At 42.6% G+C, this 19,619-nt stretch overlaps 1 protein-coding gene across 1 annotated transcript in view; it reads right to left on the reverse strand.

The window, feature by feature from the left end:
* Window positions 1–17,544, reverse strand: part of VTA1 (vesicle trafficking 1) — a 101,462-nt gene extending 83,918 nt beyond the window's left edge. Inside the window, exon 1 of the mRNA XM_038770523.1 lies at window positions 17,427–17,544. Coding sequence (XP_038626451.1) covers window positions 17,427–17,538 — 112 coding nt within the window. The 5' untranslated portion in view covers window positions 17,539–17,544. The remainder of the gene's footprint in view (window positions 1–17,426) is intronic.
* Window positions 17,545–19,619: the final 2,075 nt, after the last annotated feature.

Raw genomic sequence — 19,619 nt, forward strand, 5'->3', positions numbered from 1 at the left:
TGTCCATCACCCCCTGCCCTCTTGGTCCACCCATACTTACTCAACCACCCAAACCCCATTCCCAGATTCCAAATGTGCAACTTTGTTCCATGAAAAAAACAAAAAACCCAAAAACCCCTCTCCCACCATGGTGTCTCTCATACCCAGAACCCACAAAATCACGGGGGAGAATGACAGGGCTGGGTAAAGGGAATGAAGAAGAGCAGCATTTCCCTCCTATGAGCCCCCACCCGAGTCATCCCTGATCTGACCCAACCAATCCAGATTAATTATTTGTGCTATATTGTTTACAAACTTTCTGAAGGGAAACATTTCTTCCATACAAGAGGGGCAAGAAATCTTGTGTACGATAGAAATCCATGTCTAAGCTCTAAGAACAGTCATGTATCAAAGAAAGTGTGGAGCTACTACAGAGTGCTAGTATTTTCAACATAGAGGGCACAGAAACCATCATCAGTCATCATCAATGGAACTAACTGAGAGGTATGTGCAGAGCTTGTGCTTGGGAAATTACAATATAAACACATTCCTGCCCACAATCAGAAATCGATAGAAATGAAAAGATTCTGTTTGAGTACTAAAGAAAACAGCCAGAACAGTATTATCAATGGAAAAGTTCTTCCACAGAATGGAAAAGAATTGCTACAGTATCAGAATAAAGCACCGTGGATCAGTGGAAAGATCAAAGGCTTGGGAGTCTGAGGTCATGGGTTCTAATCCCGGCCCCGCCACTTATCAGCTGTGTGACTTTGGGGAAGTCATCTAACTTCTCTGAGCCTCAATTCCCTCATTGGTAAAATGGGGATTAAGACTGTGAGCCCCATGTGGGACAACCTGATTACCTTGTATCCCACCCCAGTGCTTAGAACAGTGCTTGGCACATAGTAAGCACTTAAATACTATTATAATAATAAACTAACATGACTTTTGACCCCATATATGCAAAGAAGTGCTTTGGAATTAGCCCATAAAAACTTATAAAATTAGGACATTTTGAGGGTTTTTTTTTTACCACTTCAATTATACTAGAATATTAAACCAATGAAATTTATGTTTAAAAGGGTTCAAAACTTGAGTTAATAGCATTAAAATAAATACCAAAAAAGCATGAGCAAGTCAGTTTACTATAGCCCATTCCAAATTACCTAGAAGTAACATCAGGTGAAGAGAGCCTGTAAACACACAGTGATAGATCTTCAAATGCTGCTGGGGATTTTTGGAAGTCAAGCGTTCAGTGTGGTCTAGTGGAAAGTGCACAGGCCTGAGGTCAGAGGTCCTGGGTTCTAAGCCTGGCTCTGCCAACTGCTTGCTGTGTGACCCTGAGCAAGTCACTTAACTTTTAAATACCTATTCTCCCACCTACTTGGACTTTAAGCCCCGTGAGGGACAGGGACTATGTCCAACCTCATTAACTTGTACCTACCCCAGAGCTTAGACACACAGTAAACACCTAAATACCATTAAAAAAAAAGGACCAGCTTGGTCTGTGACAACCAGGGAGAGATAATTCTCCTCCAGAAAGGCACAGGAAATATCAAATTAGAGGACATAATTTAAAACTACTCAAGGTAACGCAAATAGGAAAAGCTCAGTAAAGAATCCACGGTGTGGAAAGATTAAACACCTACCTTAAAGTCATATTGGTTCACACCATAAAACTTACATCTTTCTAATCACTAATATGGTAACTGTTTATTGTCATGGTTCAAGAAGCATGCTTAGGCATATCGATTTCTTGAAGAATTTTAATTCTGATAAAAATTAATGTTTAGGTTACATTTCAATTCCTCACTGGAAAGTTTCATAAAACTTTTGTACTGGCATGAGTTTTTCAACTGTCAACATTGTTGATTCTTCCGCTTCATTTAACAGCATACTGCTACTTGAAATTCCTGATTCTGGAAACAAGGTGTCAACACATTTTACTTACAACACTCTGAAAAGGAAAAACTACACTAGTTACACTTTGCTTATCCTGTTATCAAGCATAGTTGAAAAGTGGCCAGATGGGAAAACAAATGAGCACACAGGAAAATTAAAGCTAGGGTATTATTATGAAGGTTGACAATTATGATTCATTTTAAGTACTTCCTGAATAATGTCTATTATTGAAAGATCCTAAAAATACTACACAATCCTTTTCAATGCCTTTCATGGCCTGAGAGATACAGACATAAAACAGTAATAATGAAAGTAATGATGCTGAAAATGGCACTACTTGTTAAACGAATAACATCTTTTCAAACCAAAAGTAAATTTCCAATTTCCTCTGGTAATGGATCTTCAGCTGGAAAATTTTACAATGGTTGAATATAGCTAGAGCAATATTTTGGCAGCTTCCCCCTCTTTATCACTGAGCTAATAAAACTAGCAGGAACCCTTGAAAGTTCACAGTATTGAAACATGCTTGCAGCCATTTGCTATTGTGAACACCTCAGTTTCTCTGTTTTGTTCCATCTACAGCTATCTCCACCTATGTCTGGCTCTTTGTGGCCTAAAGGAAATCTTTGGGTGGTGACAGTGACATTACCTAAGATATAGTGAAGATGATGATAATAATAATGATAGCATTTATTAAGTGCTTACTATGTGCAAAGCACTGTTCTAAGCACTGGGGAGGTTACAAGGTGATCAGGTTGTCCCACGGGGGGCTCACAGTCTTAATCCCCATTTTATAGATGAGGGAACTGAGGTCCAGAGAAGTTAAGTGACTTGCCCAAAGTCACATAGCTAAGAAGTGGTGGAGCCGGGATTAGAACCCATGACGTCTGATTCCCAAGCCTGGGCTCTTTTCACTGAGCCACGCTGCTTCTCCGCCATGATAATCAAGTCTGTACATCATCAAGACTGTACATTTTCTGATAATGCACAAATTTCATTTAGACTTTCGAAAAAACACTGTAGAAGCAGAGAATCTCCACACTGCAATAACCAATGTAGTTTGCTAATACGTGTCTACTGTACCCAGAGCTGTAGTTTTCCTTCTATTCAAAGCTTTTGCTGCCAACAGTGAGATGGCATTCATGAGTTAGTGTCCTTGGGAGAGCATCCCTGGCACACTCAATCCATGAAAATACCATAGTGCATTTTTCCTGGCCCCTGGCCATTTGGATGAGCACTGTTTTGACACCAATGGCTAAAAGAAGAAATGTGAGCCTTGCCATCAGCAGGATATGTGCTTTGAGCAATTGTTGCAGCACCACTGACGATTTAAGGTGAGCCAACCACCTTCTCTCACCCAGTACCCGTGCCCAGTTTTGCTGGGTGGGAGGATGTGGATGAGATGGCAAGGTTAGGGGTGTGTGATGGTGTGGTGTATTTGGATCTGATGAGGTTAGAAATGGCATTATCCTCGACTCCTCCCTCTTTCAATGTCCATATACAGTCCGTTACTAAATCTGCCAGGTTTTCCTTCACATCAATGATCTTTATTATGTACTATGGACTTGGGAGAGTACAATATAACAGAGTAGGGAGACATGTTCCCTGCCCACAAGGACCTTAGAGTCTTAAAACGGGACGGGCTCCCATTTTATAGATCAGGAAACTAAAGCACAAGGTAATTAAGCGACTTGCCCAATATTATACAGCAGGCATGTCACAGAGCCATGATTAAAAACCAGGTCTCCTGATTCCCAGGCTCATCCTCTTTCCACTACGCTATGCTGCTCTCATTCCCAGATTCCTTCCCCTCCTATTTAAATGGCCACCATACTGGTCAGTCCTGCCATATCCTGGTTTGATTACTACAACAGCCTACTTATGTTGCCTCCAGACTCCGGTCTCCAGTCACCTTGCTCTGAACCATGCCTGAATCATTTTTCTAACTTATTCTCCACTTGTTTCCCCACTCCCCTAAAACTTTCAATTTCCCTCCACCCCATACAGTCATCCCATTTATCCAGTCTCTTCTCAGATTTCATCCAGCCCATGTTCTCCATTCCTCTCACTTTAACCTACTCACACACCTCATTCTCATTTCTCCCACCTCTGACTTCTTCTTGCTCAGGACTTTATCCTAGTGAAAACTCCCTCCTACGTCAAATCTGCCAGACCACAGGCACAAAGTCCCAGCTTTGAAACCATTCTGAAGGGGCATCTTAACTCTGTTCTCCTCATGTTATATTCCCTGCAAGTACCACTTCAGAACTAATGAGTCACTTAGGTACCTGACAAGCCCCCTTGGAATTTCTGTATATATCCTTCATACCCTTAAACACTACAACACACACACACACACACACACACACACACACACACACACACAATTGTGTGTGTGTGTGTGTGTGTGTGTGTGTGTGTGTGTGTGTGTGTGTGTGTGTGTGTATACAAAAGCACAATTCCTTCCCCAATCTATCTGCAACTACCGCTACACTGTAAGCTCCTTGAGGGCAAGGATCATGACTGCTCACTATACTGTACTCAACCAAGCATTACCCTGTACTCAACCAAGCATTACCGTATGTAATAGGTGTAAGATGGTAGGGAGGAGAGGAAATGGGTAGCAGTAAATGCTTGCAACTAGAAATTGTACTGGTAAAATCCCGGCCTGCCACTTGTCTGCTGTGTGACCTTGGGCAAGTCACTTCACTTCTGTGTGCCTCAGTTCCCTCCATCTGTAAAATGGGGATTAAGACAGTGAGCCCCGTATGGAACAGGGACTGTGCCCAACCCAATTATCTTGTTTCTACCCCAGTGCTTAGAACAGTGCCTGGTACATAGTAAGAGCTTAACAAATACCACAGTTATTATTACTATTATTAAATTGGAGTGGGTGCCTCTTGTCTGTAAGTTTCTTGTGGGCAGGGACCATATCTACCAACTCAGTTGTACTGTACTCTCCCAAGCACCTAGTGCAATGCTCTGAACACGGTGAGCACTCAATACCATCGATTCATTCATTCAATCATATTTATTACATGCTTACTGTGTGTAGACCACTGTACCAAGCACTTGGAAAGTACAATTCAGCAATAGAGACAATCCCTGCCCACAATGGGCTTACAGCCTAGAGGGGGGAAGACAGAAATCAAAACAAGTAAAGAAGCATCAATATAAATAGAATTACAGACACACACATATTTATATAAGTGTTGTGGGGAGGGCAGGGAGAGCAAAAAGAGAGAGTTGAGGTGATGTGAAAGGGAGGGAGAGCTGAGGAAAAGGGGGCTTAGTCTGGGAAGGCCTCTTGGAAGAGGTGTGCCTTCAATAGGGCTTGGAAGGGGGAAAGAGTGATTGGCAGATTTGAGGAGGGAGGGTGTACCAGGCCAGAGATAGGTCGTGGGCCAGGGGTCGGCGGCGAGACAGGCAAGACGGAGGCAAAGTGAGAAGGTCAGCACCACGGGAACGGACTGTGTGGCTTGGTATGTAGACGGAGAGAAGTGAGGTGAGGTAAGAAGGATCAAGATGATGGAGAGCTTTAAAGCCAATAGTGAGGCGTTTTTGCTAGACATGGAGGTTGATAGGCAACCCCTGGAGATTTTTGAGGAGGAAGGTGGCATGCCCTAAATGTAGAAAGATAATCTGGGCAGCAGAGTGAAGCATGCACTAAAGTGGGGAGAGGCAGGAGGTTGGGAGGTCAGAAAGGAGGCTGATGCAGTAATACAGGGACAGGATGAGTGATTGTACTAACGTGGAAGCAGTTTGGATGGAGAGGAAAGGGTGGATCCTGGCCATGTTGTGAAGGTGAGACCAGCAGGATTTGGTGACGGTTTGGATACGTGGGGTGAATGAGAGAGTGGAGTCAAGATTAACACCAAGGCTTGTGAGACAAGAAGGATGGTTGTGCCATCCACAGTGCCGTTCACAAAGTTTGGGAGAGGACAGGGCTTGGGAGGGAAGATAAGGAGCTCTGTCTTGGACATGTTTAGTTTTGGGTGGCGGGAGGTCATCCAAGCAGAGATGTCCTGAAGGCAGGAGGAGATATGAGCCTGGAGGGAGGGAGGGAGAGAGAACAGGAGAGGAGATACAGATTTGGGTGTCATCCACAGAGAGATGATAAAAGAATGAGTTCTCCAAGGGAAGAAGTGTAGATAGAGAATAGAAAGAGACCAAGAACTGAACCTTGAGGGACCCCCTACAGTTAGGGGAGGGGGAGCCTGTGAAGGAGACCCAGGAGAGAGCGGAGTCAGTGAAGCCCAAGTTGGATAACGTACTGAGAAGGGGATGGTCCACGGTGTCAAAAGCAGCTTAGTGGTCGAGAAAGATCAGGAAGGAGTAGGAGTCATTTGATTTGGCAAGGAGATCATTGGTGACCTCTGAGATGGTGGTTTCAGTGGAATGAGGGGTGGAAACCAGATTGGAGGGAGTCCAGGAGAGAGCTGGAGGAAGGGAATTCGAGGCAGTGAGTGTAGATGACTCGCTCAAGGAGTTTGGAGAGAAAGGGTAGGATTGAGATGGGGAGATAACCGGAGGGGGTTGTGGGTTCAAGGGAGGGATTTTTTTTAAGTTGGGGAAGATGTGGGCATGTTTGAAGGCAATGGGGAAGAAGTCATTGATTGTTTCAATGAGTTAGGGGAGAGTGGGAGAAAGTGAGGACCCCTTGGCGGAGGGCAACAGGGAACACAATATTACCCAGAATGAACCAGATTTCAGTGATGGTGAGGAACAGGTCAAGATCAAAGGGGAATTTTGGCCTCAGTGTAGCAGAGTTTTCACAAACCGCATCTAGTGTTATCGGGTTGCACGGTGCGGAGGGAAGGATGAGAGGGATAAGGTTAGGTTGGATAAGAGTGAGTTGTTGACAGGCATTGTACGGGAAGTGTGTGGTTTGGGGCTGCAGTGGGAGACAATGGGGATGTGGTGATGAGTGGATGCTATGGAGAAGAACATGCTGAAGGCTTACTTTTGCAATTTTCCATTGTTCTAAAAGTTCTGAAGGTCTCCATGACCTAGACGTTCAGGTCAGGCTGGGATGAGCAAGGTACAGGTAAATGATGGAGAGCAAGCAGAAAGCTGTACCTGGCCCCTGAAGTAGGGAAGCGGTGACTTTTGCCTGCTGTTCCTTTGATTATTTTTAAAAACCTCATCTGTTACTGAGTCCGATTCCTGTGTGTTTCTGTGTCTGCCTTTTGTCCTTGGTACGCAGGTAATGCTGCCAGCCCTATCCTCGTTCCCAGTCTCTAACTGAGGTGTTGCTGAGTTTGGTGTGGCAACTACAGGTGGGCCCAGGTCCTCTTTCCCTCCACACATATTCAATTTATGTACAGTATTTGTATAAAGAATTTTAATGAATGGGATTCTTCTTTAGTGTTCAAATTTTAAAAAGGATTGAACAGATACTTAAACTTGAATAACAAGACAGATTTTTTAAAAACTGCTAATTCAGAAAAGCTCTTCATAATTCGTATTTATGCTTTTAGGCTTTAGTGTACACATAAATGAATTGAGGGGCTACAAAACACTCTTCTGGCTATAGAAGATATTAAGAAACAACAAGGCCAGTTGGAAAGAGCACGTGCTTGGGAGTTAGAGGACCTGGGTTATAACCCTGTCTCCACCACTTTACTGCTGTGTGACCTTGGGGAAGTCACTTCATTTCTCTGTGCCTGAGTTCCCTCACCTGCAAAATGGAGACAATACCTATTCTACCTCCTACCTAGCCTTTGAGCCAAGTGTAGGGCCTGATTTTCTTGTATCTACTCCAGCACTTAGTACAGTGATTGATATCGTAAGTCTTAACAAATATCACTATTATTACTACTACTAATAATAATGATAAATGTTCCATTACTTTCCTTAATATTATGCCTTAAAAAAGTTCAATCACCAATATCTTCTTTGCATCCAGTTTTTTCAGTGATGTGAGGAAAACAGAAACTAAAGGATGTCTTTCCTGTTTTTTGAAGCATATCTTAAATCCCGGCAATGAATCTACAGCATTACTAGGAACATTCTGGTTTCTTTGTCAATGTATCTCAAGCTTCTCAAATGAAGTCTGATCCTCAAGGACTGCTGTTTGAACAGGGAATCAGGAGAAAAATAGAAAGGACTCGGATACATTTCTATATACTGCTGTCACAACTGAGGCAAGCTTAAATAGTCACTGGAACTCAAAATAGTCAATTTTTCATCACCAAAATCATGACCTAAATTGTACTACAGCCATTTCCTTTGTTTAGTGTTTAATATGCAACAAGTGCTCTGCACACAAGTAAGCGCTCAATAAATACAATGAATATGCAAGTTTTGATCAATTTTTCCAAATTTTGGTTAATGGTCTTCTAAACTTTGCTCCATAATCTTTCTTCATTCCTTTCTCCGTAATTCCCCTGATTTCACTGCATTCCGAGCTCCTCTACTGCCGGCAAACCCAATCCCTCCAAAATGAGCAGCTTTTCAAGGATGACATGCAAATCATGTACAATAAAACAAAATTGGCAGAGAACATTTTGTTACTAACAGTACTACAATTTGGTCCACTCTAAGTCCTAGGTTCACAGAGTTTGTGGATTATTTGGACTTTTCCTGCCATGATTGGTGTGCCACCCACACCAACGGTTTTCCAGTCTTCACAACTAGTCATGGCTTTGGGGGGGTTTGCACAGAGAGCAGGACTTGAAATAATCCGATTTGCTCAGCACCATGATGGCCACACCAAAGTCTGAGCCTCTTGGCTCAAGCTCACTGCTCAATTGGAGGAAGTGGAACCCAAAATCCACCCCCTTTGCTATGAATAGTAGCTTCCTTTTTCAATTTTCTGGTCTGAGTCCAGAAAATTGAGCGATAATTGTGTAGTGGGCAATATTCCCACTAAATCATCTTATTCTCCCATTAAAGAAATTAGTAAACTTTTTTTATAAGGAACTCTTTAATGCAGTTGTCTTGTGATCTCTTTAGAAGCGATCCATCCAGTGCTTTCTATACCCAGGATCTGAAACTGCCTAAAACTATAGAAGCATAGCTTTAACCACATCTCTTAACTGCTCACATCCTCCCAACGGCTGTCCATCACCTGTCAGATCAAATTTAATCTACAATTGCCAGCTCCCCATAATCAGCCCTTAATTCCCAGTACACTCTAAGCAGCATCCTTCATTCCTGCTGAGACCCCACCTTTTGCAGCCTTTGAAGCTTAGTCCACATCTTATTTCCAAATGTTTGTTCAAGCTGTCCTTGATGCAACAAAACTATTTCCCTGCATGGGCCTACCTCACCATATCCTTCCCCTCTCTTTAATCGCCAGTCACTGTCTACCACGTGAAACAAGTTTTTCCTAAAATAACCTTACCTTCAATTGCCAGAACCATCAGTGACCTAGAACAATGGAGAAGTTAACATTATAAGGCCAGACCTAATCTGAAAAGTGTGGGGCCTGTACTTAGCTGAACTTTAAAGCTTTGCATGTGTTTTTTGCCCCCAAATCTTGCTGGGATTTAGGCAAAGCATTGAGCATTTGTGGGAATCAGAGGTAACAAGGAGCATGACCCCTCCTCAGAATAATAATGATTATGGTATTTGTTAAGCACTTACTATGTGCCAAGTAGCTTGCTATGCACTAGGTTACATACAAGATAAATCAGGTCCTACAGGGGCTCACAATCCTAATTAGGAGAGAGTTCAGGACTGTATCCCAATTTTACATGAAGTAACTGAGGCACAGAGAATTTAAGTGATTTGCCCAAGCAGATGAGTGCTAGAGTCTAGATTAGAACCGAGGTCCTCTGATTCTCAGACCCTTGCTCTTTCCACTAGACCACACTGCTTCCTCCTGGAAGCAGTACGATTGATTGATTCCTCCTGGCCCAAAGAGGCCAGTACCTAGGGATGGAAAGGAGAAAATCTTCCAGCTAGAATGTACTGGGATCTATGCCGAAGTAAACAGCTTTTCCTGCAGTCTCAATCTTCTCACTTCAGAGTCTACAGCACTTTGTGAGAACTTTGCTGTCACTCTGGACAATCCTGCATAAAAAATGCCTAAAACTCAACCTGTCCAAGACTGAACTCCTTGTCTTCCCTCCCAAACCCTGCCCTCTCCCTGACTTTCCCACCACTGTTGATGGCACTACCGTTCTTCCAGTCTCAAAAGCCCGCAACCTTGGTGTCATCCTTGACTCCGCTCTCTCATTCACCCCTCACATCCAAGCCATCACCAAAACCTGCCGGTCTCAGCTCCGCAACATTGCCACGATTCGCCCTTTCCTCTCCATCCAAACTGCTACCCTGCTCGTTCAAGCTCTCATCCTATCCCGTCTGGACTACTGCACCAGCCTTCTCTCTGATCTCCCATCCTCGTGTCTCTCCCCACTTCAATCCATACTTCATGCTGCTGCCCAGATTGTCTTTGTCCAGAAACGCTCTGGGCATGTTATTCCCCTCCTCAAAAATCTCCAGTGGCTACCAATCAATCTGTGCATCAGGCAGAAACTCCTCACCCTGAGCTTTTCAAGGCTGTCCATCACCTCGCCCGCTCCTACCTCACCTCCCTTCTCTCCTTCTACAGCCCACCCTGCACCCTCCACTCCTCTGCTGCTAATCTCCTCACCGTACCTCGTTCTCACCTGTCCCGCCATCGTCCCCCGGCCCATGTCATCTCCCGGGCCTGGAATGCCCTCCCTCTGTCCATCCGCCAAGCTAGCTCTCTTCCTCCCTTCAAGGCCCTACAGAGCTCACCTCCTCCAGGACGCCTTCCCAGACTGAGCCCCCTCCTTCCTCTCCCCATCGCCCTCCCTCCATCCCCCGTCTTACCTCCTTCCCTTCCCCACAGCACCTGTATATATGTATATATGTTTGTACATATTTATTACTCTATTTATTTATTTATTTTACTTGTACATATCTACTCTATTTATTTTATTTTGTTAATATGTTTGGTTTTGTTCTCTGTCTCCCCCTTCTAGACTATGAGCCCACTGTTGGATAGGGACTGTCTCTATATGTTGCCAACTTGTACTTCCCAAGCGCTTAGTACAGTGCTCTGCACACACTAAGCGCTCAATAAATATGATTTGATTGATTAATGCCTCCAATTTCCATTAACTGAGTTGGTCAATGATGAGATGAAGACAGTTTCACATCCAGACAGTACCCATTTGAATGAAAAATACAATAGATTTTGAAAATTTTTTTTAATTATACGTTTTGGACAGGAACTGTGTCTACCAACTTTATTATATTTTTCTTCCCAAATGCGTAGTACAGTGTTTTGCTTACAATAAGTGCTCGATAAATACAATTAATTTTAAGGTTCATTAGCATGAAATTATAAATATAATTAATGCTAGTTGGCTTGTCTCCCTTCCCCCTCTAGACAGTAGGTCACTGTGGGCACAGAACGTATCTGCCACCTCAATTGAATTACAATACGATTATGGTATTTGTTAAGCGCTTACTTTATGCCTGGCACTGTACTAGGCGCTGGGGTGGATACAAGCAAATTGGGTTGGACACAGTCCCTGTCCCATGTGGGGCTCACAGTCTCGATCCCCATTTGACAGATGAGGTAACTGAGGAACAGAGAAGTTAAGTGACTTGACCAAGGTCACGCAGCAGACAAGTGATGAAGCCAGGAGCTATTCTCTTTCCTACTTAGACTGTGAGCCCTAAGAGGGCTAGGGACTGTGTCTGACCTACTTATCTTGTATCTACCCCAGTGCTCTGTACAGTGCTTAACAAATACAGCGTTCGGCATAGAGTAAGTGCTCAACAAGCACGACTGAAAGAAAGAAAAAAGAAATTATACTCTCCCAAGTGCTCAGTACAATGCTCTAAGCGCTCAATACGATCGAATAAATGAATGAAGTGCTCATCAAATACCATCAGATGAATGAAGTGCTCAATAAATACGATCGTATGAATGAAGTAAGCGCTCAACAAATACGATCGAATGAAGTAAGCCCTCAATAAATACGATCGAATGAATGGATGAAGAAGCGCTCATCAAATACGACCGAATGAAGTCGGCGCTCAACAAATACGATCGAGTGAATGAATGAAGTAAGCCCTCAACAAATACGATCGAATGAACGAATGAAGTAAGCCCTCAATAAATACGATCGAATGAAGAAGCGCTCACAAATACGATCGAATGAAGTAAGCCCTCAATAAATACGATCGAATGAATGGATGAAGAAGCGCTCATCAAATACGACCGAATGAAGTCGGCGCTCAACAAATACGATCGAGTGAATGAATGAAGTAAGCCCTCAACAAATACGATCGAATGAACGAATGAAGTAAGCCCTCAATAAATACGATCGAATGAAGAAGCGCTCACAAATACGATCGAATGAATGAAGTAAGCGCTCAATAAATATGATCGAATGAAGTAAACGCTCAAATATGATAGTATGAATGAATAAAAAGCTCAACAAATACGACTGAATGAATGAAGTAAGCGCTCAACAAATACGATCGAATGAATGAATGACTGAAGCGCTGAACAAATATGATCGAATGAAGTAAGCGCTCAATACGATCGAATAAATGAATGAAGAAGTGCTCATCAAATACCATCAAATGAATGAAGTGCTCAATAAATATGATCGTATGAATGAATGAATGAAGTAAGCGCTCAACAAATACGATCGATTGAAATAAGCCCTCAATAAATACGATCGAATGAATGAATGAATGAAGAAGCGCTCAACAAATACGACTGAATGAAGTGGGCGCTCAACAAATATGATCAGGTGAATGAATGAAGTAAGCCCTCAACAAATACGATCGAATGAACGAATGAAGTAAGCCCTCAACAAATACGATCGAATGAACGAATGAAGTAAGCCCTCAATAAATACGATCGAATGAATGAATGAAGAAGCGCTCAACAAATACGATCGAATGAAGTAAGCGCTCAACAAATATGATAGTATGAATGAATAAAAAGCTCAACAAATACGATTGAATGAATGAAGTAAGCGCTCAACAAATACGATCGAATGAATGAATGAAGCGCTGAACAAATACGATCGAATGAAGTAAACGCTCAATACGATCGAATAAATGAATGAAGAAGCGCTCAAATACCATCAAATGAAGTGCTCAATAAATACGATCATATGAATGAATGAAGCGCTCAAATACGATCGAATGAAGTAAGCCCTCAATAAATACGATCGAATGAATGAATGAATGAAGAAGCGCTCAACAAATATGAACGAATGAATAAAGTGGGCGCTCAACAAACACGATCAGGTGAATGAATGAAGTAAGCCCTCAACAAATACGATCGAATGAAGTAAGCGCTCAATACGATCGAATGAAGTAAGCGCTCAACAAATATGATAGTATGAATGAATAAAAAGCTCAAATACGATTGAATGAATGAAGTAAGCACTCAACAAATACGATCGAATGAATGAATGAAGCGCTGAACAAATACGATCGAATGAAGTAAGCGCTCAATACGATCGAATAAATGAATGAAGAAGCGCTCAAATACCATCAAATGAAGTGCTCAATAAATACGATCGTATGAATGAATGAAGCGCTCAAATACGATCGAATGAAGTAAGCCCTCAATAAATACGATCGAATGAATGAATGAATGAAGAAGCGCTCAACAAATACGAACGAATGAATAAAGTGGGCGCTCAACAAACACAATCAGGTGAATGAATGAAGTAAGCCCTCAACAAATACGATCGAATGAACGAATGAAGTAAGCCCTCAATAAATACGACCGAATGAAGGAATGAAGTACTCAACAAATACGATAGAATGAATGAAGAGAGTGCTCAATAAATACGATCGAATGAAGTGCTCAACAAATATGATAGTATGAATGATAAAAAGCTCAACAAATACGATTGAATGAATGAAGCGCTCAACAAATACGATCGAATGAATGAAGTGCTCAATACGATCGAATAAATGAATGAAAAAGCGCTCAAATACCAAATGAAGTGCTCAATAAATACGATCGTATGAAGTAAGCGCTCAACAAATCCGATCGAATGAAGCGCTGAACAAATACGATCGAATGAAGTAAGCGCTCAATACGATCGAATAAATGAATGAAGAAGTGCTCATCAAATACCATCAAATGAATGAAGTGCTCAATAAATACGATCGTATGAATGAATGAAGTAAGCGCTCAACAAATACGATCGATTGAAGTAAGCCCTAAATAAATACGATCAAATGAATGAATGAATGAAGAAGCGCTCAACAAATACGACCGAATGAATGAAGTGGGCGCTCAACAAAAATGATCAGGTGAATGAATGAAGTAAGCCCTCAACAAATACGATCGAATGAACGAATGAAGTAAGCCCTCAATGAATACGATCGAATGAATGAATGAAGCGCTCAACAAATACGATGAATGAAGCGCTCAATACCATCGAATGAAGTAAGCGCTCAACAAATATGATAGTATGAATGAATAAAAAGCTCAACGAATACGATTGAATGAATGAAGTAAGCGCTCAACAAATACGATCGAATGAATGAATGAAGCGCTGAACAAATACGATCGAATGAAGTAAGCGCTCAATACGATCCAATAAATGAATGAAGAAGCACTCATCAAATACCATCAAATGAAGTGCTCAATAAATACGATCGTATGAACGAATGAAGCGCTTAATACGATCGAATGAAGTAAGCCTCAATAAATACGATCGAATGAATGAATGAATGAAGAAGCGCTCAACAAATACGAACGAATGAATAAAGTGGGCGCTCAACAAACACGATCAGGTGAATGAATGAAGTAAGCCCTCAACAAATACGATCGAATGAACAAATGAAGTAAGCCCTCAATAAATACGATCGAATGAATGAATGAAGTGCTCAACAAATATGATCGAATGAATGAAGTGAGCGCTCAATAAATACGATCAAATGAAGTAAGCGCTCAACAAATATGATAGTATGAATAAATAAAAAGTTCAACAAATACGATTGAATGAATGAAGTAAGCCCTCAACAAATATGATCGAATGAAGTAAGCCCTCAATAAATACGGTCGAATGAATGAATGAATGAATGAGGTAAGCGCTCAACAAATACGATTGAATGAATGAATGAAGCAAGCCCTCAACAAATACGATCGAATGAATGAAGTAAGCCCTCAACAAATACGATCGAATGAATGAGGTAAGCACTCAACAAATACGATCGAATGAAGTAAGCCCTCAATAAATACGATCGAATGAATGAATGAATGAATGAAGAAGCGCTCAAATACGATCGAATGAAGTGAGCGCTCAACAAATACGGTCGAATGAACGAATGAAGTAAGCACTCAACAAATACGATCGAATGAATGAAGTAAGCCCTCAACAAATGCGATCGAATGAATGAATGAAGTAAGCCCTCAACAAATACGATCGAATGAATGAGTGAAGTAAGCCCTCAACAAATACGATCGAATGAAGTAAGCCCTCAATAAACACGATCAAATGAATGAATGAAGAAGCGCTCAACAAATACGATCGAATGAATGACGGGAGCGCTCAACAAATACGATCGAATGAACGAATGAAGTAAGCGCTCAACAAATACGGTCGAATGAAGGAAGGAAGCCCTCAATAAATACAATCGAATGAATGAATGAAGAAGCGCTCAACAAATACGATCGAATGAACAGATGAAGCCCTCAATAAATACGATCGAATGAATGAATGAATAAAGAAGCGCTCAAATGCAATCGAATGAAGTGAGCGCTCAACAAATCCGATCGAATGAACGAATGAAGCGCTCAATAAATACGGTCGAATGAATGAATGAGGTAAGCGCTCAACCAATACGACCGAATGAATGAAGCCCTCAATAAATACGGTCGAATGAATGAGTGAAGTAAGCCCTCAGTAAATACGGTCGAATGAATGAGTGAAGTAACCCCTCAACAAATACGATCGAATGAATGAATGAAGAAGCGCTCAGCAAATACGATCGAATGAATGAATGAAGAAGCGCTCAACAAATACGATCGAATGAACGGATGAAGAGGCGCTCAACAAATACGATCGAATGAAGTGAGCGCTCAACAAATACGATCGAATGAACGGATGAAGTAAGCGCTCAACAAGTACGGTCGAATGAATGAAGGAAACCCTCAATAAATACGGTCGAATGAATGAATGAATGGACGAATGAGGTAAGCGCTCAACAAACACGATCGAATGAATGAAGCCCTCAATAAATACGGTCGAATGAATGAATGAATGGACGAATGAGGTAAGCGCTCAACAAACACGATCGAATGAATGAAGCCCTCAATAAATACGGTCGAATGAATGAATGAATGGACGAATGAGGTAAACACTCATCAAATACGATCGAATGAATGAAGCCCTCAATAAATACTGTCGAATGAATGAATGAATGGACGAATGAGGTAAGCGCTCAAACACGATCGAACGAATGAAGCCCTCAATAAATACGGTCGAATGAATGAATGAATGGATGACTGAGGTAAGCGCTCAACCAATACGATCGAATGAATGAAGCCCTCAATAAATACTGTCGAATGAATGAATGAATGGACGACTGAGGTAAGCGCTCAACAAACACGATCGAACGAATGAAGCCCTCAATAAATACGGTCGAATGAATGAATGAATGGACGAATGAGGTAAACACTCATCAAATACGATCGAATGAATGAAGCCCTCAATAAATACGGTCGAATGAATGAATGAATGGATGACTGAGGTAAGCGCTCAACCAATACGATCGAACGAATGAAGCCCTCAATAAATACGGTCGAATGAATGAATGAATGAATGAGGTAAGAGCTCAACAAATACGATCGAACGAATGAAGCCCTCAATAAATACGGTCGAATGAATGAATGAATGGACGAATGAGGTAAGCGCTCAACCAATACGATCGAACGAATGAAGCCCTCAATAAATACGGTCGAATGAATGAATGAATGAATGGACGAATGAGGTAAGCGCTCAACAAACACGATCGAATGAATGAAGCCCTCAATAAATACGGTCGAATGAATGAATGAATGGACGAATGAATGAATGGACGAATGAGGTAAACACTCATCAAATACGATCGAATGAATGAAGCCGTCAATAAATACGGTCGAATGAATGAATGAATGGATGACTGAGGTAAGCGCTCAACCAATACGATCGAACGAATGAAGCCCTCAATAAATACGGTCGAATGAATGAATGAACGAATGAGGTAAGAGCTCAACAAATACGATCGAATGAATGAAGCCCTCAATAAATACGGTCGAATGAGTGAATGAATGAACGAATGAGGTAAGCGCTCAACGAATACGATCGAATGAATGAAGGAAGCCCTCAATAAATACGGTCGAATGAATGAATGAATGGACGAATGAGGTAAGCGCTCAACAAATACGATCGAACGAATGAAGCCCTCAATAAATACGGTCGAATGAATGAATGAATGGATGGATGACTGAGGTAAGCGCTCAACCAATAGGAAGGCATGAACGACCCCGGTCTCGGTCCCGGGCAATGGCGGGGGTTGGGGGGGGAACGACTCACAGTAATAGGCCACGACGGGCTCCCTCTTGTCGTGCTCCTGGCCCGTCCTCAGATGGTGCTGGAGGCTCCTGAACTGCGGGGGCAGGGGAGGCAGGGGGGACAGGGCCGCCATCCCCGCGCGACGCCGCCACCGCCACCGCCGCCACACTTCCGCTTCCGCCGGAAGGGGCGCGCGCGCATGCGCACGCAGCCGCGCGCCCCCGCCAACCGCTTTCCTTCGGGAGCGGGGCGCGCGGCTCCGGAGAAACGCCCGAGAACGTGATGACGTCAGGGAGGAGGGGGCGCGCGTGGGCTGACGCTAGAGCGTGCGCGTGCGCATGCGCGCGGCGCCGACAGGCACGACAACGCCGCTGTAGCCACAGCGCCCCCTAGCGTACGCGGGCGGGAAGAGGTTTCCCACGTGTCTCCCCTGGGATCCTTTTTCCTCATTCATTCATTCATTCATTCATTCATCCATCCATTCATTCATAATAATCAGTCAATCAATCAATCCCCCCCATCTTACCTCCTTCCCTTCCCCACAGCACCTGTATATATGTATATATGTTTGTACATATTTATTACTCTATTTATTTTACTTGTACATATCTATTCTATTTATTTTATTTTGTTAATGTGTTTGGTTTTGTTCTCTGTCTCCCCCTTCTAGACTGTGAGCCCACTTGTACTTCCCAAGCACTTAATCAATCAATCAATCAATCAATCGTATTTATTGAGCGCTTACTGTGTGCGGAGCACTGGACTAAGCTCTGTCCTCTCCCTGCTCCGCTGCCCTGCTCAGCACACAGTAAGCGCTCAATAGATACGATTGATTGGTTGATTGATTAATTAAGCGCTTGGAAAGTACACAGTAAGCGCTCCATAAATGCGATTGATTGATTGATTGATTGATTGATTAAGCGCTTGGAAAGTACACAGTAAGCGCTCCATAAATACGATTGATTGATTGATTGATTGATTGATTAAGCGCTTGGAAAGTAAAGTTGGCAACATGTAGAGACAGTCCCTATCAATCAATTAATCAGTCAATCGTATTTATTGAGCGCTTACTGTGTGCAGAGCACTGTACTAAGCTCTGTCCTCTCCCTGCTCTGCTGCTCTACTCAGCACACAATAACCGCTCAATAGATACGATTGATTGATTGATTGATTAATTAAGCGCTTGGAAAGTACACAGTAAGCGCTCCATAAATACGATTGATTGATTGATTGATTAATTAAGCGCTTGGAAAGTACACAGTAAGCGCTCCATAAATACGATTGATTGATTGATTGATTGATTAAGCGCTTGGGAAGTACAAGTTGGCAACATATAGAGACAGTCCCTATCAATCAATCAATCAATCAATCGTATTTATTGAGCGCTTACTGTGTGCAGAGCACTGTACTAGGCGCTTGGGAAGTACAAGTTGGCAACATATAGAGACAGTCCCTACCCAACAGTGCATATTTATTGAGCGCTTACTGTGTGCAGAGCACTGTACTAAGCTCTTTCCTCTCCCTGCTCTGCTGCTCTGCTCAGCACACAGTAAGCGCTCCATAAATACGATTGATTGATTGATTGATTAATTAAGCGCTTGGAAAGTACAAGTTGGCAACATATAGAGACAGTCCCTACCAATCAATCAATCGTATTTATTGAGCGCTTACTGTGCGCAAAGCACTGTACTAAGCGCTTGGGAAGTACAAGTTGGCAACATATAGAGACGGTCCCTACCCAACAGTGGGCTCACAGTCTAGAAGGGGGAGACAGAGAAAAAAAACAAACATACTAACAAATTAAAATAAATAGAATAGATATGTACAAGTAAAATAAATAGATAAATAAATAGAGTAATAAATATGTACAAACATATATACATATATACAGGTGCTGTGGGGAAGGGAAGGAGGTAAGATGGGGGGATGGAGAGGGGGACGAGGGGGAGAGGAAGGAAAGGGGTCAGTCTGGGAAGGCCTCCTGGAGGAGGTGAGCTCTCAGTAGGGCCTTGAAGGGAGGAAGAGAGCTAGCTTGGCGGATGGGCAGAGGGAGGGCATTCCAGGCCTGGGGGATGACGTGGGCCCATCCTTCCATCCATCTATCCATAACAATAATAATGGCATTTATTAAGCGCTTACTATGTGCGGGGCACTGTTCTAAGCGCTGGGGGGAGATACAAGTTGATCAAGTTGAGAAGCAGCGTGGCTCAGGGG

The sequence above is a fragment of the Tachyglossus aculeatus genome, chromosome 2 (assembly GCF_015852505.1).
Source record: "Tachyglossus aculeatus isolate mTacAcu1 chromosome 2, mTacAcu1.pri, whole genome shotgun sequence".
Lineage (NCBI taxonomy): Eukaryota > Metazoa > Chordata > Mammalia > Monotremata > Tachyglossidae > Tachyglossus > Tachyglossus aculeatus.